The sequence below is a fragment of the Thamnophis elegans genome, chromosome 11 (assembly GCF_009769535.1).
Source record: "Thamnophis elegans isolate rThaEle1 chromosome 11, rThaEle1.pri, whole genome shotgun sequence".
NCBI lineage: Eukaryota > Metazoa > Chordata > Lepidosauria > Squamata > Colubridae > Thamnophis > Thamnophis elegans.
Window position 1 is genome coordinate 24,419,671 of NC_045551.1, and position 25,537 is coordinate 24,445,207.

At 46.5% G+C, this 25,537-nt stretch overlaps 1 protein-coding gene across 3 annotated transcripts in view; it reads right to left on the reverse strand.

Moving 5' to 3' along the window:
• WWC3 (WWC family member 3) overlaps window positions 1-25,537 on the reverse strand; it is a 103,641-nt gene that overhangs the window by 61,268 nt on the left and 16,836 nt on the right. For all 3 annotated transcript variants that reach the window (XM_032226847.1, XM_032226846.1, XM_032226848.1), the window contains exons 2-3: window positions 4,887-4,996; window positions 1,277-1,480 (exon numbers count right to left, since the gene is read on the reverse strand). In XM_032226847.1, the coding sequence (XP_032082738.1) occupies window positions 1,277-1,480; window positions 4,887-4,996 (314 nt within the window). The remainder of the gene's footprint in view (window positions 1-1,276; window positions 1,481-4,886; window positions 4,997-25,537) is intronic.

Consider the following 25,537-nt stretch of genomic DNA (forward strand, 5'->3'; position numbering starts at 1 on the left):
TATTCTACACAAAATATTTATTTATTTTGAATAATTTGAACTTCCAATTTATACATCATTATTTGCTGAATAGTGAAAGTAAGCATTCATTCATAAGTGGAACACACTATTTACTTCACAAAAAGAGGACAATGATTAAATATAGAAGTATTGTTAACAGTTACCAATATTTAAAAAGAGAATGCACACTATTTTCTACATAAATACTTCCTACTGATATGACCAAATCAAATGAAATCTCTAGATTTCCACAACTGGGTTGGTTTAAGAGCAAATGTGTTGCTCTATATGTATTGAACAATTTGGTCTTAGAATACACGTTACTTGAAAATATTTCAGTAGTTTAACTTAAATTTAGTTCTTCTGGTCTAGATAACATTCATTTTGAAAATATTACATTCTGAATTCCAGAAAATGAATATCAGAATGTTATTATATTTATCAGATATTCTTGTTGACTTGGTAGGCTGTTCATAAAGAAACAGTGTTCATTTCACATAAGTTGCAAAGTTTAATATCAATGTAATCAAGGAGACTTGCTCAAACAAATGTCTATTTGTTTTTCTATTGTTTCACTTAGAATAAGCAATAGAAGTCAGGATTCTGAAAGATTTCCACACGAAAGTAAAATCATTCCCACTTAGTTCATTGTTTGTTTTTCAGGGAAAAATAAGAGGCACATTCAGAACACAGCAACATATAACAGCCACTGTAGGAAGCCGAAGAAATCTAGTATTTAATGGCTGGACTATAATTGGAAAGATCCATGTTCACATTTATCCTCAGTCATGCAAGCTCAATGGTTGATTTCCCATGCTGGCTATTAGGCTAGCTACCATGAATTTGTGGAGAAAAAGTATGATACAGTATAAATAAAGCATGTTACTACACTGTATAAAGATGAGTGATAGTCCCTTTGTTGGTAATAAAATTAATACCCGTAGTCCAATGTTAGCAACAATATATGTTATACTAACTTTCCATTAAATAAAACTATTGTGAAACAGAATCCCAGCCTCCACATAAAATTTAGATTGGTCTTTTATTCTGCAAGTATAACAGCTAATTTCCTAAGACTTTTTAAAGGTAAAGGTCATTTAAAAACTGCAATTAAATAAAAATAAATAAATAAAGTACACATAGTATCAAATGTAGTTAATAGTCTTCAGTAATGCAAAACGCTGAAGTTATCAAGAACAATTTTTGAAGGATTGGGATTTTTAGCTAAAATCTTAACTTTAAATTTATATTATTTGAAGAGGAAATGCAAACTTACTACTTGCATAAGAGTAACTGTCATCCTCACACATTTTGTTCAACTGTTGATACTCTTCTTGTGCTAGCTCAAATCGCTGCTGCTTAATTTGATAAATTTCCATTTTGGCATTAAGTGCTTCCTGAGCGACAATTAAATATTCCTTTAGCATGCGCTCCTGTTCTCTTCTCCATTGCTCTCTTGGGTCTTCAATTTGTGTGAGTTCTGATTTAGAAAGAAAAAAGTGTTCCAACATTTTAAATAAAAAAACAGAGCGATGTAGAAAATTCACATATTATGGCAATTAAATCAATTTTTATTTTTAAAAAAACCTAATGTCTAAAAAAAACTATACTGACATTTAAATTAAACTTGAAAAACTGTATTCTATCCAGGCTATTAAGACTTCAATAGAAATCAATAAAGAAATGTACTTTAATAAATGTAATAAAGAAATTTACTTTACAACCAAGTTATACAAGGTGTAATGCTAAATAGATAATGATCTGAATCAACCTAACAATTAGACGTAATTTGATCACTGCTTCCATAAACCTGCTCCATTTCTTGCCCTTTGAAGATACTGGAATATTTGTTTTATTTTGTAACTACAGGTAGTCATCAGCTTACAACTATTCATTTAGTGACCATTTGAAGTTACAATAGCACTGAAAAAAGTGACATATGACCATTTTCACACTCACGATCACTGCAACATCCCCATGGTCACATGAACAAAATTCAGATGCTTGGCAACTGGTTCATATTTACAACAGTTGCAGTGTTCCAGGGTCATGTGATCAGCTTCAGTGACCTTCTGACAAGCAGGTTTATTTAACAAGTGCAGTGATTCACTTAATGACTGTGGCAAATAAGATCATAAAATGGGGCAAAACTCACTTAACAAATGTCTTGTTTAGGAACATAAATTTTGGGCTCAATTGTGGTTGTAAGTCGAGACTATCTGTATAGTTTCTTATCTTGTCCTAACCGGAAAACATATTTAAATATATTTTATCTCAACAAGCCAAGACAATGATTCTCAATTTGTCTTTTTCTTACAAATTACTATTACAAAGTCATTTTGGATGCAGCAACAAACTGCAACTACTTGAAACTATAAATGGACCCCAAATTCTCATCACAATAGTTGAGATTGTAAGTCAAGTCAAAACTGATTTTATGATTACTTTTATGGTGGTCATTAAGCAAATCACTGTAGTCATTATACAAATCACACAGATGTTAAGCAAATCATATAATCATTAAGTGAATTCTGTTTCCCTAATAGTATATTTTGCCAGAAATCAACATGATTATAGGACGCTGCAATTGGTCTCAGGTGCAATCTGATTGATAAGCACCTGAACTGTGATCATATGATTGCAGGGTGGTATGATGGTTGTAAGTGTGAGTAAAGATTGTAAGTTTCTTTTTCCAAGGCCGTAACTTTGAACTATCATTAAACAAATGGTCATAATTACCTATATTTGAAAACTGAAATGGATGTCTCATGATCAAGTCAGGATTATATACAAATTCAGTCACTAATTTGTTCAAAGCCTTCAATGAACTTGAAAGTTGAATTAGAATTTTCCACAGCAATATTCATTTCATTAATCAATATTGCATGAAATGTGAAAAAATCCATATTTTCCAAATGTTTCAGTGGCAAACAGTAAGGAAAACTGATCAGTTACATTCCCTGAAATTCATAGGTTTTTTTTTTTTTGGCTTAAAAAAGATGGAGGAAAAAACAACTAAAACACATCAAGGAAACCCTTGGAACATGTGGCTATCCCAACTGAGCCTTCATCAAATCCCCAAAAAGAGCTGCTCCATAATAAAGAAGAGAAGAGTAACAAAGCTACATTGTCATTCCTTACGTTGCAAGAATATATGAAAAGCTCAGGAGGATTTTCAACCAATACATCATATATACACACTTTACACCAAGGCAGAAGCTTGTCCACCCCAAGGATAAAACACCCAGACAAAACTGAGCAACATGGTATATGCAGAAACAAAACAACCACTTCACAAAAGAGGGAGAGGGATACGACATCATCTATACAGTCCTTTCAGCAGTTCCAAGAAAACTCCACACACATTTGCACTACTCAGGTAATCCTGAGGATACAGACCTCAACAACTCTCTAAAATACGGGTGTCAAACTCAAGGCCCATGGGCTGGATCAGGATCAGGCCTACGGGGTGTTTAAATTTGGCCCGCGGGGCCAGCCTGAAAATATCAAAGGACCACCCATCGAAAGGGGACATGGGGTGGTGGTAACATGCACTCCCCTGGCCCGTTTTTGGCCTCCATGGCCTCCAGCAGCACTCTGCCGGCAGCAGCACTTTGCCGTTTTCAACTGGCAGAATGCTGCAGGAGGCTGGGGAGACTAAAAACGGGCTGCAGGAGGACTGGATTACAATTATGTGGTGTCAAGTAAGTGCCGGATCTGGATAGAAAACAAGCAACATCCTATGTTAATACTACAGTTTAATGCGAGATTTTACATACTGTAGGTCCATTTAATCTGGAATCAAGAATCTATAATTGACAGCAATTTCTATTACTACCCTGGAAATTTATCTCTGCTGTTAGATCTTGTATTATCATGTTATTTGTGCTATTATATTTTTATTATTAATAAAATTATTATTTATTATGAATAATAAAAATGCAATAGTGTAAATAGCTTTTCTGTCTGGAAAGGCAATTTAATATTAAACAATGGGGTATAAATGGAGCTCTCATTCTCTCTTGACACTGTTTAAGTCAAGTCAGCTTCTTAATTAGTAACATTTAAGCAAGAAACATGTTGAACTAATGTGCTATAACACACTAGATTCCTAATTTAAGATAGCCAGGTCCATTCTTTTAATTTAGGATTATTTTAACTTTTTAATATCTGTATCTGTTAAGAAGGAATCAAAAGGCTGAACAGGAGGCATTTGTTCAGATTAAGATTACATTTTCATTGTTTTCAATTTAACATGCAATCATTTTAACATATGTTTTGGGTTTGTATGCTGATATTTTTAAGAGGAAGAAAAGGGAAGCAATTCCAATTCTTTCAAAAAAGTTATTTATATCTACAAGTCCTATTCTTTCAGTTTTAATCCTTCATTTTCATCTCTTTCCACTGTCTTTTCTTCTGCTCTTTTCTCTCTCTGCTGCCATTGTCCATCTGCCATTTAATCTAATTCAAACACAGTATCTTGGAGTTTTCTAGTATGGCTACCATCAATGGAAAGATTAAAGATTTTTAAAAAGCAATACTAAATCCAAAATTTGTAAGAAAAAAGAATTTATATAAAATCACAGATATTTGAGCATGTGCACTAGAACTTATCAAGCTTGCTAATATTATTCAATAGTTCTATCTCGAATAAAATAAGTCATGATAGAAATCTTCAAACAAGTTATGAAAAGACAATCCTAAACCCATGAGAACTGTGCATGTTTTTTTATAGTGAAGGACAGCATCCACAATAGCAATAATTTTATAATTTTATTGTATCTTTCTCCCTAGCCCAACTCTGATTTGTCTATATATAGATGAATATTTAAGATCCAGGTTTGAGTTTATAACTGTGTAACTTAAAAACAAGACAGGTTACTCACGATTTATGTGGTCCATGTAATAAACCCCAATCTGTTGATCGTAAACAGTTTCCCATCCTAAAGGTAGTTCATCACCAACACAGTCAGCAAAAGTTAATGGCTTGGTAATCCTACAAATTTATAAAAAAACAAAAAAGTTCAAGCATGCTGCATTTAATTATAATTATAGTTGACTATAATGTAACTTTGATAAATTATGATTAATGACATGATGTTTTAATGCCAAAACTTTTAACATAAGATAAAGAAAATCAATCTCAAGTAGGAACATAATTCAAAATGTACTGAAAGGCAAGAATAACACATTTTACTTACAGATATGGACTTTACAATGCACTTACAATTTAATGTAAATTTGCTTTTCTTAACAAAAATGGTATAATGGAAGTCCTGCCAGTTTTTCCTAACAAAAACAGCTGTATTGAAAATAATTATCACTCAAATATATATATTTTAGAAAGGGCCTTGGTACTTACCTGATACGCCTCTTCTCATAGTGGGGGGAGGAGTATCCAGAATGGGTTGACCTTGTCCTCTCATGATTGGATGAGTCAGATAAGCTCTTTGGGTAACGCCCCCGGCCAGCAGATATTCCCCATATTTGATGAAGAGCTCTATCTGACTCATTGCACCATTCACTCCAGACTCTTAATTCAGTTCTTAGCTTTTATCGTCTTCAACATCAATATTTATATAACTTCATAAAACAATGAACATAACACTTAGTCGTACAAACATAGTCAGGGAGGGACTGAATACTCCTCCCCGCACTATGAGAAGAGGCGTATCAGGTAAGTACCAACACCCTTTCTCCATAGTGAGGGGGGAGGAGTATCCAGAATGGGACGTACCGAAGCCTGCATGTTCCTAGGGAGGGAGATCCCTGAGGCCCCATGTCCCCCCCTCATGCCAGTTGAGGCGTGGGCCCCGCCCTGTGAACCGCCTGCAACACCCTGCGGCCAAAGAGGCTTCTGCCGAGGCAAAAGAATCCAGTTTATAGTTCCTAGCAAAGGGAGAGGGGAAAGCCCATGTGGCTGCCCTGCAGATTTCGGCCAGGGACGTCTGCGTGGCCCAGGCCATGGATGTGGCTGCGCTCTGAGTGGAGTGAGTTGTGATATGATTGATGTCTGTAAGCCCTTCAATTGGTATGCAGTGGCAATGCAGGTTCGCAACCACCTGCCTATTGTGGTGGAAGTCACCTCGTTACCCAGGACCTGGTTGGAAGGAGACAAAGCTTCAGATTTCCTGTTTGGCCTGGTTCTCCTGAGGTAAATCCTCAGAGCCCTCCTTACGCCCAGAGTGTGCCACTTCTTCTCCAATGGGTGAGAAGGGTCTGGACAGGAGTTGGGCAAATCAGTTCCTGGGCTCAATGGAAGCAGGGGCCCACCGTGGGGATAAAGGACGGATCCAGTCGTAACCCCATCCTGTCTTGGTGGAAGACGCAGAGATCCGCCCTGGTGGACAGAGCTTGCAGTTCGGATATCTGCCTGGCGGAGGTGATGGCCCCCAGAAAGGCCACCGTAAGAGTCAGGAACTTAAGGGAAACTGTTCGTAAAGGCTCAAATGGAGCGCCTGTTGGAGCGTCCCCTACCCTGTGTAAGTCCCAGGAAGGGTACCTGAATACCGCGTGCGGTTTGGGGTTGGAAGCCCCCTTGAGGAATTGCCTGACCATAGGATGGTGAGTCAAGCTCTGGTTCCTGCCACGCAGGAGAACTGACGAGATGGCTGAAACCTGTCTCCTAATCGTGTTAGGAGCTAACCCTCTGTCCCAGCCTGCCTGGGGGAAGTCCAGAATCTGAGGCACTGAGGCCTGGATAGAATTGTACCCCAGGGAGTTACACCATGAGGCAAAGGCCCACCACCTGGAGCCATAGATACACTCTGGGGAGGGTGTGCGGGCAGTCTGGATAGTCTGCATCACCCTGGGGGGGGGGGGGAAGAGGTCTTTCCCCAGGATGCTCCACTCAAGAGCTAAGCGGTCAGATGGAGCCATTGAGGGTCTGGGTGCTCTAGCAACCCCTGGTTAAGGGAGGTTAAATCCGTGAAGCCGTGAATGGTCGCCGTCCTTCCCTGCTCCGGCTAGGTAGGCGAAAAAATGCTGGAAATTACCACTGAACCTAGCCAGAATCTATGCGGGAAGGAGCTCCAGTGGCGGAGGGTGACCTAGGGGACACGAGCAGGCAGCTATCGGGGGGTCACCGTTTCTCGAGCGGCTCCCAGTCCATGCGACTGCCCTCGGTAGTTCTCCTATTCTGGCGGCGAAGATGATGGCGGTGTGCTGACGGTGCCGTTTTCCGGCGGTTTCCAATGGCCCCAGCGTCCTCCGATTTTGCTTTTTGACTCTTCGACCGAGGGGAGCCTTGGACGGAAAAAACGCAGTAGACTATCTTGCCAGAGAGGGGGTGGCTGATCCGGGATGGCATTGAAGAGATCGGGCAGCTGGCTTTGTTTGCCGCCGCCGTGTTCCTCCCAGGTGCCCCCCCCATCGCTACATTGGCTTGCAACATTCAGGACATCTTCTGGTGTTGTTTTTTCGCGACCAAGAGGAGCCTGGAGGAGACCTTGGATTTATATCGGTTTGTCTTCGCCTCAGAAAGGGGATGGACGATTGTTATGGTGCCGGATGAGATCGGGCAACTGGCTTTCCTTGTCACTGCCGCTGCCCCCTTGGGCGCCCCCCCTCCGCTCCACTCGATTGGGCCTTCTCTGCGGCCTCTCCTCCGCTCTACACCTATGGCTGCGAGGCCTCCTCTCCTGCCTCTCCTCTCCTTTCTTGCCATCTGCGAGGCCTCCTCTCCTACCATCTGGCTCCCTCTGTTCGTGGACCTTGGGCTATTGGACTTACGATCTAATTCCATCTGTTCCACCATTACCATCTTTCACCGCCCTAGGGACACCACCTCAGCCACTTCAGACTTTGCCCTTTTTCCACATCTTCAGCAGACCGGACTCTTGCGAATCTGCCACAAACTTTGTATGAAATTTGCACTTTTTTAACAGCTGCGCAATTTTCCTTCTTGTTTGGGGTATGTATGTGGTATGTATGTGATTGATGGTTGATGTTTGTACCCACTTTTTATTAATTTTATTGTTATTGTATCCTGTAATTTTTAAACTGATTTATGTGGGAACTGTATGAGTGAGTGACTGTGTATGCATGAGAGGACTGAGAGGACTGAGAGAACAGTCGGGTGCCTCCTCCACTGAGTGCTATTGCAGAAGTGGTAGGGGGCCCAGGCCTATCTCCCGTCCTAGAATGATTGAGATAAATGGCCTGCCTGAGAGAGCGGAGGCTACGGGGGGGATGGGGTTTGCGGGTGCGGGAGTGGGCCAGAACATTACGGTCATGATGGGAAGGGGCAGGTACGACGGGAACTTCAGGGCTAGCCATTACCGGGGAAGGAGGGTCCGCTACGTCACAGCGATCCCTCCTTCCGGCCCTGTTAGTTCCACTCCAGGACCAGATGGCGAGAGTGGTCAGGGCCCTGGTCTCAGGCTGTTGTTGCTAAATGCCAGGTCTGTGGTTCACAAGGCTCCCCTCATCTGGGACCTAATATTAGACATGGCATGTCTAATATGGCATGTATTACTGAAACCTGGCTGGGCCAGGAGGGAGGAGTCCCCCTCACTGAAATGTGCCCAGAAGGGTTTCAGGTGCTCCATCAGCCGCGACTCCAGGGAAGGGGTGGGGGAGTGGCTGTCATCATCCGAGGAGCATTAGTTCCTCGTAGGATCCCTGCTCTGGAGCTTGTCGGGTGTGAGTCCTTGTTGGTGAAGTTGGACCTTGAGGGTCAAGTGGGCTTGTTGTTAACGTACCTTCCTCCCAACAGCATTGCAACAGCCCTCCCCTCGCTCCTTGAGTCAGTAGCTGAGCTAGCGGTGGAGTTCCCCAGGCTTATGGTGCTGGGGGATTTCAACCTGCCTTTGCTCGGTGAACGCTCTGATGGGGCGCAGGAGTTCATGACTTCCATGACAGCCATGGACTTGACCCAAGTAATCCAGGGTCTGACTCACTCAGCGGGTCACACACTCGACCTCGTATTCCTCTCGGAGCAGTGGAGACGTAATCTAGATTTGAGGGGTATTAAGATCTTGCTCTTGTCATGGTCTGATCACTTCCTACTGAGGCTTGACTTTCGGAAACCAATCCCCCACTGTAGGGAGGAGGAACCGATTAGGTGGTTCCGCCCCAGGTGCCTGATGGACCCTATGGGATTTCAGACGGCGCTTGGAGAAATACCTGACGCTCTCGTCCACAGTCCGGTAGAGTCCTTAGTCGCTGCTTGGAATATAGCGGCGGCGGGGGCTCTAAACCAGATTGCGCCTTTGCGGCCTCTCCAAGGTAGCGGATCTAGGAGGGCTCCTTGGTTTACCGAGGAACTCCGGGAGATGAAGCGCCAAAAGAGACGCCTAGAGCGCCGCTGGAGGGCCAGTAACTCTGAATCAGAACGAGCACTGATGAGATCCTATATCAAGACCTATCTTGTGGCAATACGGGCGGCGAAATGTCTGCATTTTGCCGCTCTTATTGAATCCGCTGAATCGCGCCCAGCCGCCTTGTTTAGAATAACCCGCTCTCTCTTGAAAGGGAGGGATGCGGACGACCCTTTACAGGGTAGAGCTGAGGAATTTGTTCAGTTTCTAATGGATAAAGTCGCTCAGATTCGGACAGATCTGGACTCCAATTGCACGGTACCAGCCGAGGTACTGGGGAAAGGTCTTGAGCGGATTTTATGGAGCGAGTTTCAACTTGTTGCTCCTGAGGAAGTGGACAAGGTCATGGGAGCGGTGAGTGCCTCCACCTGTATACTGGACCCGTGCCCCTCCTGGCTGGTCTCGACCAGCAGGGAGGTGACACGTGGCTGGATCCAGATGATAGTCAACACCTCTCTCCGGGAGGGATCCTTCCCGCTCCTCCTAAAGGATGCGGTGGTGAGACCCCTCCTGAAGAAACCTTCTCTGGATCCAGCCATTTTGAATAACTATCGTCCAGTCTCCAACCTCCCCTTTGTAGGGAAGGTTGTTGAGAAAGTGGTGGCCTTTCAACTCTGGCAGTCCTTGGATGAAACCGATTATCTGGATTCCGGTTTCAGGCCTGGTTACAGCACGGAAACTGCTTTGGTCGCGCTGATCGATGATCTCTGGTGAGCCAGGGATAGGGGTCACTCCTCTATCCTAGTGCTCCTTGATCTCTCAGCGGCCTTCGATACCATTGACCATGGTATCCTTCTGCGACGGTTGCAGGAGGTGGGAGTGGGAGGCACCGTTCTGCGGTGGTTCTCCTCCTACCTCTTGGACAGGTCGCAGTCGGTGTTCGTCGGAGGGCAGAGGTCGACCCCTAGGCCCCTCAATTATGGGGTGCTGCAGAGTTCGGTCCTGTCCCCCCTCCTATTTAACATCTACATGAAGTCGCTGGGTGAGATCATACGCCGGCACGGGATTAAATACCATCAAAATGCGGACGATACACAATTGTATCTGTCCGCCCCGTGCCAACTCAGTGAAGCGGTAGAAGTGATGTGCCAGTGCCTGGAGGCTGTCAGGGTCTGGATGGGAACAAACAAGCTTGCGCTCAATCCCGGCAAGACTGAGTGGCTATTGATGCTCCCTCCCAAGGATGGTCCAGCTATTCCATCTCTTAGCCTGGGGAGGTGAAATTATACGCCCCTCAGAGAGGGCTCGCAATTTGGGAGTCCTCCTGGATCCACAGCTGACTTTAGAACATCACTTGTCGGCTGTGACCAAGGGGGCCTTTGCCCAGGTTCGCCTGGTGCACCAGTTGCGACCCTATCTGGACCGGGAGGCCCTTCGGATGGTCACTCACGCCCTTGTCACCTCAAGACTGGATTACTGTAACGCGCTCTACATGGGGCTTCCCTTGAAGAGTGTTCGAAGACTTCAGTTAGTCCAGAATGCAGCTGCGCGAGCGATTGTGGGTGCACCTAGGTACACCCACATTACACCTATCCTCCGCGAGCTGCACTGGCTTCCCATTGGTCTCCGAACTCGCTTCAAAGTGCTCGTTACTTTTAAAGCCCTACATGGCATTGGACCTGGCTACCTGAGAGACCGCCTCCTGCCAATTACTTCCCACAGACCTATTAGATCGCACAGGTTAGGCCTCCTCTGGATTCCATTGGCCGGTCTGTAGCTGCTCCGGCCCTCTGGAACGATCTCCCCGTTGAGATCCGGACCCTTACTACCCTTCCGGCCTTCCGCAAAACGACTAAGACCTGGCTGTTCCAGCAGGCCTGGGGCTGTTGAATTATCCAGCCCCATTCTAAGTTATGAATATTGTCACAATTTTAAACTGTTGTTTTTATTTTTATATCCCCCTTCCCTTTTTATTGTAAGCCGCCCTGAGTCTTCCGAGAGTGGGCGGCATACAAAACTAATAAATAATAATAATATCCCCTCCTGGGGGATTCTCCAGGGCCTCTCCCCTGAAAGCGACTGAAGATCTGCAAACCACGGCCTCCGGGGCCAGTGAGGCGCCAACAGAACCCCTTCTGCCCCCTCCTGAAGGATTTTCCATGTGACCCTGGGGATCAGGGGTAGGGGCGGAAAGGCATACTGACGACCCCTGGGCCAGGGGCTTCGCAGACCGTCCACCCCTTCTGCCCCCCCCCCCCATGTCTGGTACCTGGAGAAGAACCTCGGGAGCTGAGCATTGAGGGGCGTGGTGAAGAAGTCAACCTCCGGCCGTCCGAAGCACTCCGCCAGCTCCTTGAAGATTGCTGGCTGCAGCTTCCGCTCCAAATTGTCCACCTTGGTCCGGCTGAGCCAGTCAGCTCTGATGTTCTCCACCCCTGCTATATGTTCTGCCCTCAGCGAATGCTGTCTAAGATCATAGGCTATCTGAGGTACTTTTGCGATTTCTCATAGTCGGACATCCCATTCTGAGTTTGTGGTGGGTTCTGGCATGGGGACTGGCCTGTCTGACCCTTTTTCCCCGGCCATAATGGTGCTATGATTCTATGGCTAGGATTAGCGCAGAGATATTCTGAATGTAAACACAGACAGAGTTCAATGGTCAGCCACTAGAGTGCGTGTAAAGATGAAGTGAGGGAAGCTAAGGCTCACAATAAAGAAAGGCCTGCCGCAAAGGTAAAATAATAATAATAATGACGACGACAACAACAACAATAATAAATAAAATACAAAAGGGGGCATCTTCCCACATGTTAAAAACAAGAAAGAGTAAGGAAATGATTGGTCCCTTGCTGGGAGAAAGTGACCAGAAGGTGACAAGCAGCAGGGGTAAAGCAGAACTATTTAACTCATGTTAAATGAGTTGCCTCTTCATGGAGGGAAGAATGCCGTGGAGTGCCCCAAGGCTCTGTGTTGGGCCCAATACTCTTCAACATCTTCATCAGTGATTTGGATGAGGGTGTTAGGTATGTAAGCTAACAGTTGGGTTAACACTATATATGATAGTAGTGCTGTTTCTTTAAGTACTGCTGTTATCTCAAGCGGTCATAAGAAGGAGCCAGAATGACTGTTAGCTCTCTGTTTGTTAAATGCTGATCGGTGGGGGGACTCATCAGATTTGCAGATGACCCCAAGCTGGCAGGAATAACCAACACTCCAAAATATAGGCTAAAGATACCGAAGGATCTTGATACACTTGAACATTGGGTAGAAGAAAATGAGATTCAATGAAGTAAGGTTCTACCTTTAGGCAATGAAAACGAAATGCACAGGTACAGAATATCTTGCTCCATAGTAGTAACTGTGAAGGGGATCTTGGAGTCCTAGTGGACAACCCTTTAAATATGAGCCAGCAGTGTGCAGCAGCTGCCAGAAAGACCAACACAGTTTTAGGCTGCATAAACAGAGGAATAGAATCAAGCTCCCGTGAAGTGTTAATCCCACTTTATAAGGCCTTGGTAAGGCCACACTTGGAGACTCTAGGAAGAGTGCAGAGAAGAGCAACAGAGGAGATCAGGGGACTGGAGGCTAAAGCCTATGAAGAATGGTTGCAGGAACTGGGTAAGTCTAGTTTACTGAAAGGAAGGACTAGGGGAGACGTGATAGCAGTGTTCCAATATCTCAGGGGTTGCCACAGAGAAGAGGCAGCCCAACTATCCTCAAGGCATGTGAGTGCAGAACAAGAAGCAATGGGTGGAAACTAATCAAGGAGAGAAGCAACTTAGAACTGAGGAGAAATTTCCTGACAGTTAGAACAATTAATCAGTGGAACAACTGCCTCCAGATGTTGTGAATGCCCCAACACTGGGAGTCTTTAAGCTGTTGGATAGCCATTTGTCTGAAATGGTATAGGATTTCCTGCCTAGGCAGGGGGTTGGGCTAGAAGACCTCCAAGGTCCCTTCCCACTCTGCTATTGTATTGCATACTATTGTATTGCATTGTATTTTGCTCTTTGCCTAGTCATCCCCACCCTTGGAAGGCCTTCAGGGGTAAACTCTAACCTGATTGGAGGGTCTTCTGTCCCTCCATTGAGAGCTGTAGCCTTTAGCAGCTAGGGCTGATTTCTGCTTGTTTTCCCAGCTGCAGGGGACTGCCATCTTGGGCCACGTGGGGCCTCTCCTCCCCCTTCTTCCCAAGTGTCTCTGCAGGGCAAATACCATAGCCCCGCCCTCAAGAATTAGCAACAAAAAACTATTTTGCTATTAAGATCTGCCAGTCTCCTGCAGTTAAGTGTGGCCTCCTGCTGAGAGCCTTCTCGCCCCCCCCCCCCCCTTTCTCCCACTTAAAGGGGAGTGTTCTTAAAGGAGAAGCCTCTGGAATTCTCCTGTGACTTAGAAAGGGGCAGAATAGGGTTTCCATAAAACCTGCAAGCAAGGTTGCTGGAACCCAGATGACAAGTCATTGCTGCCTGAAGAGAAAACTAGTGATCTTTCCTCAGTTTCCAGGCACATGGGGGAGGGGCTCTTCCTGCTGCAGGCCTTGTGGCAACTGCTTCTGCCTTTCCTATTTGGAGGTAGGCTGGGGGGAGGGGGGAATTGATCCACCGCCTGCCTCTTTAACCTCCTTGAAGGAGATACGCCTCCTTTTGGCCCTTTGCTGCCTCCCCCGCCCTTGGCTAATGCCTCTGTGATGGTCTCTCACCTTTTTAAGGGCGCCTCAGAGCCTCCGGTGGTGGTTGTTGCTGGAGGGCTGAGAGCTGGGCTCCTGCCAGCCTCCTCTGAGCTGCTGGGGGCCGCCATCTTGGACCACATGGTTTCAAGGTGGCCCCTGGCTCCAAATTCAAAAGGCTCCTCTTTGCTGGAGCAAATGGAAATGGCTTGTGCCTTTGCAGGCTGCCATGCGGCTACCGCTGGAGGCTCTCTCTCTCACCTCCCCCTGCCTCCCGCAGCTCTTCCTGAGCCTCTCCGGCTCTCACCTTGTTCACTGGTGATAGCTGCCAGCGCAGGCTTTCCAGGGCATTTTAACAACCCGCGGTTCGTAGCTCAACCCCTGAGGGGAGCGGAGGAGAGCTCCTGCTCCTGAGACGCCTCTGCGGCAAGGGCTTGCCTGCAAGAGGCTTATGCCCTGTCCTCCTGCTTGCCCAGAAAAGGTCCTCACTGAGTGACCCCGTCTCACTCAGTGGCCAGGGCAGCGTGCCGCCCCAGGGGGCTTGTGGCAGTCCAGTCCTTGCAGGAGGAGGCTGTGCGCGATGTAGGGAGACAGGATTCGCCAGGTCCAAGCTTATTTTCCTTAATCCTTTGTAAATTACTGGAGGTCCAGAGTGGTAGAACCTTTCCAGTGAGTGGATGAGTCAAATATGGGGAATATTTGCTGGCCAGGGGGCGTTGCCCAAAGAGCTTATCTGACTCATCCAATCATGAGAGGACAAAGTCAACCCATTCTGGATACTCCTCCCCCCTCACTATGGAGAAAAAATAATCAGCATTCAAGAAGTTGCACTTGTTTCCTGAAGAAAATTATTAAAATTCACATCATTATATCTATGTTAATAATGTAGTTCCAGTTATGTCCAAGAAGCTTATTATATAGAACCACAGCCAGGCAGCTCAATTATAACAAGGTCCCTGATCAAAGCCTGACTGAGTTGATATTAGTCAATTAAATCCAACCTCTCCTATCCCAAAGAAGTACAAGATGCTTTTTTAATTACTATTCTGGTCCAATATATCTGAAATTACTCAAGTGGGTCAAATTTTATATGGCAACAAGTTATTTGTCTAGATTGGCTAGGACAGTGATGGTGAACCTGTGGCATGCGGAGCCATTTGTCAGGGCACGTGAGGCACTGCCCTGTTAGCTGGCCAGCGCGCACGCACGTGCTCGCCAGCTGAGTTCACCCTTTTTTAAAGCCATTTTTCACCCTCCCCAGGCTCCAGAGGCTTTATAGGAGCCTGGGGAGGCCAAACCTCCCCCGCCCCCCCTGAAGGCCCTCCAGAGGGTCGTTTTGAGCACTCCAAAGCTTCAGGAATCTTCATGAGTTTCCCTGAAGCCTCCGGAGCGCAAAAAACCGGCTGTATGGGCAAACCGGAAGTTCGGGAACGGACTTCCGGTTTGCTCGGAGGGTCGGTTTGACTGCTTCAAAGGCTTCAGGGAAGCCTCCTGAAGATCCCTGAAGCTTTGGAGTGCTCAAAACGACCCTCTGAGCAAACCGGAAGTGACTTCTGGTTTGCTCGGAGGGTCATTTTGACTGCTCTGGAGGCTTCATGGAAGCCTCCTGAAGGTCCCTGAAGCCTCCAGAGGGCTTCCGTGCGGGTGGGGGAGGCTGTTTTCGCCCTCCCCAGGCTCCTATAAAGCCTCTAAAGCTTGGGAAGGTGAAAAAAGCATGCAAAAATGGGGGGAGCGCCTGTAGTGCGTGCATGCACACTGGGGGGGGGGTCGTGCATTGCATTATGGGTGCGGCATGCCCGCACATGACCCCCCCTGCGCTCCCCCCACTTATGGCACGCGAGCCAAAAAAGGTTTGGCATCGCTGGGCTAGGATATTGACACTAATTCAACTCTATCCTTTTTTCACTCCTTTATTGTTAAGTACAGTAGTTACTCGAAAGTAGAAATACTTTGAACTCTTGATCCCTTACAAAAAAATATTTTAGATTGTGTGCTTAAGAACTTTTTAAAATGTAGATTTAGAAAGCTTTCAAATTTCACATTAAAAGTCCCTAACAACTTCAAACCTAAAATAGCACCTTTATGACTATAGACATGGCACATATGAGTAACAGACCTGGTACATTTTCAGATATATTAGTGGAGGAAACACATGCAGTTCAAAGTTAAACATTCAGTATTACATTTAAACTAGAAATTAAAACCTCACTACTGAAATGGCCGCATAGGAATAGAAATATAAGCATTCTCAGTTCTATTGCCACAGATTTACGAGGCAGACAGTATCTTATTATTGTACTCTTATCTTTAGTTCTCATAAACAAACAAAAAAAGAAACTATGAAAGAGTGTATATATTTGTGTTACAAAAATATCCTATTAAACTTTTGTTTTGAAACAAGGGGAAAGGAAGCAAGGGCAATCTTTCATAGCATTTGCCTACTAGCACTTCAAAGTTTATCTGACAGCTTACATTTCAAATGGAGAAATGTGATTCAGAACACATGTGAGCAAACATATAGCCCCTGTTGGAAATTCCTTAAAAATGTGTCGTTCCCAGCCGTAGCTACTTCTTAACTACAGGAAAAGTCACAGTTGCTTTAAAGTGTTTCTGACAAATGCTACATTCATGTCTGTGCATGAGTCAAATCACATCTGTCCTTTTGAATCTAAATTGGTAATCTTGATCTCATCCAATTCCTGATTCCTACTGTCCATATACTTCTCTCAACAAACATATTTTTCAGACTTTCCTAGTTTTGCTTTTTTCTTCACAATATTTAAATCTTGCTTTGTTCTTATCACAATCCACATTATTGCTCCTAGATACTTTGTTTGTTTTGTTTGTTTATTTGTTTATTGGATTTATATGCCGCCCTTCTCCCAAAGGACTCAGGGCAGCGTACAACATTAAAAAACAAACAAACACATACTACAGAATATTACTTTGCTTGTTCTGTTTTCAGTCTGGTTCAATAAGACTTTGATCATTCACTCACCAGTTCTATCTTGTATGTCTGCTTTAATATCTGGCATACTCAAATGCATATTTTAGTTCCATTATCTTGAACATTAGTTCTATTTCTATATCTTGAAGAATCTGCTGTGTATTATTCAATCCCAATCAGAAGATTAATTAGCAAATAAAAAGGATCTATATATTACATCTGCAGGATAAACCATCTTGCAGGCACTCCCTGTAAAATCCATTTTGTCAGCACCTCTCCATTAAATAATTAGGAAAGAAAGACCACGAGACTCCATGTGTGGAAATCAAGTGTACTTTTACTAATTAAAAATGATTAAAGGCATAGCGAAGCGAAAGCTGAATATTTAGGCGCGAAAGCGATTGATATATAAAATAGCCCATTCCCCACCCCTTGGCATCACAGTTACAGTCCAATCATAATTCTTCCAAGTGTCAGGTGCGAGATAACTTCAAAAGGCATCACGAAGATGGAATGTCAGTGCCGTTAGTCCTGGCGGGAAACTCCCACGCATGCGTAGTCCGATCAACCGGTGAACTCCAGAACCTTCCTCCAGCACAATGAGTAACCCCTCCCAAATACCATGCCCTCCCTCCCCGTTTCATGGCAGCCGAAGCAACAGCAAAGCAGAGGCTGACACATTTAAATAAAAGAGACGACTCAGGAAACAATATTTCTAGTCACTCATACAGCTACAAAAAAGTTAAACTCCTTGCTGACAATTGATGTGTGTGTATGTGCATGTGTGTATGTGTACATATACGTACACACACACACACACACACACACAAACAAATCAGTTGTCAACATATACACACACAAAGAGAAAATGTGTCTACTGCAACCTATATACTGTCAGACCTGCAGTCATATTCCTTTTAGGATCTTTGGCCTGCCACACTCTCTATTATTTTACTATGCTGTTTCATTATTGGAGAATTGGGAGGAGGAATAGTAAGGAGTAGAATGTATTGTTGTCAAAATAAAAAAATTCTTTGTCCATGATGTGCCAACATGTCTTTCTTAATAAATTGGAAGTTTGAGGAAAGCTCTGCCTTGGATTCTGATTTAATTGTGGATGATATTTGGAACGCTGACATATATACCATTAGCAGCAAACACAGAAATTCATATACCGTATTTTTCGGAGTATAAGATGCACTCCCCCCGCAAAAGGGGGTGAAAATTTCTGGGTCTCTTATATATCAAATGTTGCGTCAGCTGGGGGAAGGGGTGGAAGGAGTTGCTGTGGTAGTGGTGACAGGCAGCAGCAATCCCCATTGCCTGGAACAGCTGATTGGTGGTATTCTGGGAGGCTGATCCAAGCGCCAGCAAAGACTCCAGCATTCCCCAGCTGAGGCAGCAACGCAGAGGTGAGATTCAGCCAGTTCAACCGAACTGCTTGTTACAGTTTTGTGCAGTTCGGAGAAAGAACGTTGGTCTTACCTGAATTTGTCTTTTTAGGGGAAGAGAGGAAGTGGTCACGTGTGGGTATTCTCAAAGCCTGATTGGTCCAAGACTGAGAGTAAAACTTCTTAAATGCTCCTTCCTGCCCTTCTAGCCGAGTTTCCTCGAAGGCGAACAACAGAACTACAATGGACACAACCAAAACCAAAAAACTCCCCTGGGAAAACACCCGGCCCTCCCCTTGGCCCCACCCAAAGAAAGGCGGGTTGTGACTACTCCCTCTCTTCCCCTGAAAAGACACGTTCAGGTAAGACCAACGTTCTTTTTCCAGTGGAAGAGAGGGAGTAGTCATGTGTGGGGCATACCCAAGTTCAGTCCCAGGAAGGGAAAACAAACCAACAACTATGGCCCAAGGGGAGCATCAACTGCCACCCTCTGCATGATCCTCCGACCAAAGGAAGCATCTGCTGAGGCGAATGCATCCAGATGATAATGTCAGATGAAAGGCATCGGAGAAGCCCAAGTGGCTGCTTGACAAATGTCTTCAAAGGGGGCCCTCGTGGCCCACGCCACCATGGTTATGACACTCCTAGTCGAATGGGCTGTAATGCCCGACAGGACAGGATGTCCCGATGCCCCATAGGCCTCCACAATGGCCTGACACAGCCAACGGCCAATGGTAGCCGAAGACACCCTGGCTCCGAACATCTGAGATTGGAATGAGACAAACAAGGCCTGACCTGAGGACCCCCACCGTCCGACAGAGATAAATCTGCAAAGCGCGACAACGTCAACACGGTGCCAGAGTCTCTCCCTATCACTAGAAGGCCCCGGACAAAAATCGGGCAGAATGATTTCCTGCAGCTTATGGAAGGGTTTGTTCACTTTTGGAAGAAAGGTAGGATCAAGTCGCAGAACCACCCTATCCTGATGAAAATGACAAAGATCATCCTTGGATGAAAGGGCGCCCAGCTCCGAAATATGCCTGGCCGAGGTAATGGCCACCAGAAAGGATACCTTAAGGGACAAGAACTGAAGATGAACAGACCGGAGAGATTCGAATGGAGGCCCCGTCAACGCCCTGAGAACTAGGGGCAAATCCCAAGTAGGGAACCTGTATATGGGAGGAGGCCTGAGTTTAGCTGGCCCCTTAAGAAATCGTTTGATCAAAGGAATGTGTGAGAGGGAAGAGGACCCCACACTCCCCAAGACTGAAGACAGAGCCGCCACCTGATGGCGCAGTGTTGTGTGACAGCCCATCCTCCAGGCCCTTTTGCAGAAGATCCAAGACGTTGGGCACAGTGGCCCTGGCAGGATCAATGCCAAGAGGGGAACACCACCAAATGAAAGCACCTCAGGTAAAGTTGTAAATCAGGGTTGTGGATGGGCACCTAGAAGCTTTGATGGTGCGAATGACCCCGGAAGATAAGTTTGCCCCCCTTAGGAGCCGCCGTTCAAGAACCAGGCGGTCAGATGGAGCCATTGGGGATCTGGGTGAACCAGGACCCCCTGTCCTAGGACCACCTCCTCCCGCGGAATCTTCCACAGAGGAACCGCTGAGAGTTGGACTAGGTCCGCGAACCAGCGCCTCCTGGGCCAATAAGGAGCCATGACTATGACTAGTGCCTTCTCCACTACCACCTTCCTCAGGGTCCCCAGGATGAGGGGAAGGGGGGGGGGAAGGCTTAGAGCAGACCCGGAGACCACCTGCACCTGAGAGCATCCATGCCCTCCACCTCCCGGGACAGAAACCGGGTGAAGAATCGAGACAACTGCGCATTTGCCGGAGTGACAAAGAGGTCCACTAGAGGGTGCCAAACCGCTGACATATCTCCTGAAACAACGACGAGGGAAGTTGCCACTCGCCGTTGTCCAAAGTCGCATGACTCAGCCAGTCCGCCTGCTGGTTGGACAGGCCAGAGATGCCAGACAGGCTCTGACACCAAGGACGACAGGTGCCTCTCCGCCCAGGGGCCGGGCCTGTAGCCAGAGAGCCCAAGAGTGGGTCTCCCCCTGACGATTTATGTGGGCCTTGGTGGCCACATTGTCCATCAAGAGAAGCACGTGACAGCCCTCCACTGAGGTCCAGAAGTGAAGCAGGGCTAGGCACGCAGCCTTCAGTTCCAACCAATTAATATTGTGTCGGAGGTCTGAAGCTGTCCACCTGCCCTGAGCCAAGCAACAGCCCACCAGAGCTCCCCAACCGAACAAACTCGTGTCCGTGGTCACGGTCACCCTGACCGGTTCCCAGAAGCAGCAGCCCCGCCGAATGGCCAGGGAGAACCACCATCTGATGGAAACTCTGACCCCCGCCGGGAGGCGGAGGGATCGAAGAGTTGCTCTTCCTTCCCCTTTGGAAAGGGATGAGTTTGGAGATGGAGCCTGGCCCATGGAACTATCCCTATATAAGAGTCCATCTTGCCCAACAACTGCCACAACATGAGGACCGAAACTGACCGACTTCCATGTACCTTTTCCACCAGCTGACATAGGCTCGTTTGACGGTCCGGGGACAGACGAACCACCCCCGACACCGAGTCTATGACCGTCCCCAAGTGAAGAATGCGCGTGGACGGAGACAGATGGCTCTTCGGAAAATTCACCGAAAACTCCAGGGTCTGAAGACTCCAGATGGTGAGCTGAAGGTCTGAAATCGTCTGGGGAAGGGGCCCCGCCTGAACCAAGACATCGTCCAGGTAGCATTGGAGCCTTAACAGGATGGAGCAGAGATGAGCTGCCAGAGCCGCCAGCACTTTTGTAAATGTGCACGGGGAGGAAGCCAGTCCAAAGGGAAGAGCCCGGTACTGGTAATGGTGATCCCTGTGGGAAAACCTCAGAAACCTGCGGTGAGCCAGGAGAATTGGAATAATAGCAATAGCAGTGGACTTATATACCGCTTCATAGGGCTTTCAGCCCTCTCTAAGCGGTTTACAGAGAGTCAGCATATTGCCCCCAACAATCTGGGTCCTCATTTTACCCACCTCGGAAGGATGGAAGGCTGAGTCAACCCTGAGCCGGTGAGATTTGAACCGCTGAACTGCTGATCTAGCAGTAGCCTGCAGTGCTGCATTTAACCACTGTGCCACCTTGGCTCTTGGAATATGAAGGTAGGCCTCTGTCAGGTCTATCGAGGTCAAGAAATCCCCATTTCGAATGCCCTGAAGGATAGACTTGAGGGAGGACATCTTGAAGCTCCTGTAAACCAAAAAGCGGTTCAGGCGCTTGAGGTCCAGAATCGCCCTCCATCCCACCGAACTCCTCAGGACCACAAATAGGTTGGAGTAGTGACCCAGCCCCCTTTCTCCTGGGGGGGGGGAATACCTCCACCGCCTGAATGTTGAGAAGGTGTTTTATAGCCTGATCCAACAGACGGCGGCGCTCCAGGCTCCGAGATGGAGGGAACGACCGGAAGAGATTCTGAGGGGTGGAGAGAAACTCTAACCTGAGATCGTGACGAACTGTGGGACGAACTGACCCAGGCATCTGACGTGATCTCGTCCCATCGATCCGCATAAAGGAGCAGGCGGCTGCCTATGGGATGACTCGGGTTCGAGTCACTCCCCTCTGCGGTACGGGCGACCGCCACCGCCTCGAAAGGGCCACCGTGACTGATGTTGGAACCTGCCCCTGTCCTGGTAGGACGACCTGGAAAACTGCCTGTCGGACCTGAAAGAGGAAAACCATTGGTGATGGTCATAGTCAGGAGACCTATAAGATTGTCTACGATAAGGATGCGACCGCACCTCGAGCTTTTTGGCATTGGATGGAAAGACCTTTTTCTCATCCTTATTCTCGACGAGAATAGGGTCAAGAGCCTCCCCCAAAAGATTGGGCCCCTTAAATGAGGTCGCCGCCAGATTCCACTTAGCCTTGTTATCCATCTGCCAATTCCTAAGCCATAAGAGACGGCGGGAGGTAACCAAAGTGGCTAACGCGCTGGACGCAAACTTAACCGTGTCCAGAGTGGCATCCACCGAAAATTGAGAGGCAGCAATAATTTTAGTCAAATCCTGGTGGAGCACTCGTCCTGGATCGGAATGCTATCCTGGAGCAGGTGCAGCTACATGATGGTAGTACGGTTGAAATAAGAGGCCGCCATCGCAGACTTTATCGCCCATGCAGTGGCATTGAAATTTTTCCTCAGGGTAAGTTCAGCGCGCTTATCCTCAGGTTTCAACTTGTCCGCCACATTTCCGGAGTCCACTGGGGATGAAGAAACCAAAGTAGCAATAGGAGTGTCAATAATGGGTAACTGGATGGCCTGGGCAAAGGCCTGTTCCACATTGTAGAAGCGGCGGTCATTGCTGTTGCAATTTTTGTGGTCTTCCTCGCCTTGTTCAGGAGAGTCTTGAACATGGCTGGGGAAAACAGGCCCGAGGAAGAAGGATATCTGCAACCTGAAGCTCCGGAGCCACATGCGAGTCTTTGGGTCCTCTGCTGTGGCTTCCTGATGGGTGATCCCACCACTGGCTGGCCCCACCCCTCGCCCTCCCAGTCACTCCTTGCCTGGCTTGAAAAGGTAAGGGCAACAGTGGGGGATTGAGAAATGGCCAGGGCTGATTCTCCGGCACCTCACTTGTTCCAGCCCTTGTTGGTGCTGGGAGTGCTTCGGTCGCTTGGGGAGCCATGCAACCTATTCTCCGCCCTGAGATACTGGCCTGACCCAGCTGTGACCGATGCTGGCTTCGCTAACATGAGGGCAACAGGGTGGGAATGGGAGCTGGGAGAAGAGGATGACAGAAGGGGGATGGGCTCTCTCTGTCTCTCTCTTTCTCTCCGTGTTTCTTCTCTCTCTCGGAAAGCCAAGGCTGCGTCAAGCTCTCCTTGGGGCGCTTCACTATTCCTTTTCTTTCTTTTTGCCAACTTTTTGAAAATCTGGGCTGGCTGAGGAATGAACGTGAGCCGCAGTGGAGACTAACCCTAACCCTTCAGGTGACCCTCCTCCTCCCCCTCCTCCACTTCTCACAACCATAGCTGGCCAGAGACATGGAGAGACACAGAAAGAGGTCAGGAGGGAGGCATAGAGAGAAACACAGAGAAGGGGAGAGATAGAAGGGGAGAGAGACAAAGAGAGACACGCACAGAGAAAGGGAGAAGGGGAAAGAGAGACAGAAAGCAGAGGGAGAGATAAGAGAGAAACAGAGAGAGAGAGAAACAGAGAAGGGAGGAGAGAGAGAGGTGTCAAAAGGGTTTTGTGGTTCCGGGTGTTTTTTAACAACTGGTTCTCTGCCCTAATGACCGACTGGGTAGGTGTGGCTAGGGTGGTCATGTGACTGGGTAGGAGTGAGCGATGGCAAGTTGGCCATGCACACTCAGGTTTTGTGGCTCCCAGTGTTTTATTTTCTGTGGACTCAAAGAGTCCAAATGACTCTTTGAGTATTTAAGGTTGCTGACCCCTGGTCTAAACAATCTACATTTCAAGTCTCTAAACTAGGTGATCACAGCATTGCCCTGATGTTCTATGCAGACCACACTGTGGATCTTTCCAGAACACCAAGAGGCCTCAAAAGAGCTCTGAGAACTTTGGTCTGATACAGCAGAAATGGTAATCTGGAAATCAGAAAACCAAGATTATGGATTCTGTCAAAAAGCCAAAGCTCCGCTTATGGAGCGTTAATGGCCATAAAATAGAACAAGTGATTCGTTCTGATTATTTAGGAGCAGCCATGCATGCTACTGGCTTGAGGAAAGCCCAATGTGAATATCCTGCTGTTACTAGACAAAGATCTGCCAATGCCATCCTTAAATTTTTCCAGTCCAAGGGAGGATATTACATTCCAGCTGCACTTAAACTCTTTCAGACTAAGCCACTAGCCCAATTTCCTTATGGGGTACTGGCTGGCCCTCAACTTGGTGTTTCACTTCTGTGGAAAGGATACAAATCAAATTTATCAGAGGCAATCTCGAGATATCACACTGGATCTCAAATGCACACTGAGTCTCAAAACACAAATGTGCTTCTATGATTGGAGACAAGTATGATATAAGTTGACTCCTGGATGTATCTAACTTTTATAAACCTTTGGTTAAAACTCAACTTCTGTCCTCAAAGCTTAAAGCCATTCAGGACAATTTTCAATCCTCATGGGTCAAGGCTGTTGAATTTAATATTTAAAGTTTAGGCTACTTTCTCTCTTCAGTTCTTAAGATGGAATATGATCAGACGAAACAAACCCTGAAGCAAAGGTTAAAGGATACAGAGAGGCAAACAGATTAGGGAAGACTAGCTCTCCTGACACCAGTACTGCTGCCAGCTACACCTGAAACAACTAAAAACATGCAGCCATTGATAAACTTTCTCTCTTGCCCAATGCGATCTCTACCCTCTGCAGCAGTGGACAGTAAATATTTTTTTAAATACCACTGGCTGAAAGATTCTGCTTCTGTGATTCTGGAAGGTGGGTGAATGACACTATAGGTCAGTGTTGGCGAACCTTTTTGGCACCAAGTGTTGAAATGGGGGGGTGCGCGCGACTTTTGCCTAAGATGTAATACAGCACAGGTTCAAATCCCAGTAAGGGTATGGCTAGCTGATTAGAGCTAAATAGCTTGAAATAGATCTATACTAGTCTCCCTTTATTTATCAGCACAATTACAACGTGTGTGTGTCTGTGTGTGTGTGTGTGTGTGTGTGTGTGTGTGTGTGTGTGTGTGTGTGTCTGTATGTATAAAAGTGAAAACCACTCACGAAATCTCCAGAACCATAAAGCCTACAAACTTGAAATGTGGCACATATGTGCCTCTTGGCTTCTAGGTGCTCGCTTAGAAAGGATTTTTTGAAATGACCATCAGATTATTAGTATTTCTTGTATTATCATTAACATGCTCTGATGCTAAGGAGTTAAGACGTTCTACTCCCCCTCCCAACATGAAAATCTGGACGTGGGCATGGGCGTGGCCAGCCCATAACTCATCTGGCCTGCTGGCTGGGAGTTTGGAGAGGAGCCTGAGGGAGAAAAGGTAGCAAGATAGGAGAGGATTCTGTGGGGCAAGCCTGAGGTGGAGAAGGGGAGAGAAGAGGCCGATGATAACTACTCATTAATTTTCACGTTGTAAGTGTTGATTTATCAAGCCCGATCACATAGTTTTGTAGCAGAGCACGGGTATTCAGGTGGTGTACTAATATGAAATGTCTACAGAGATCCTCAATCATCTAGGTCATGGTTGTCCCAAAGGTGCTTTTCAAAAGGCAACTGGACTTTTGGGGTTTTCCTTGAA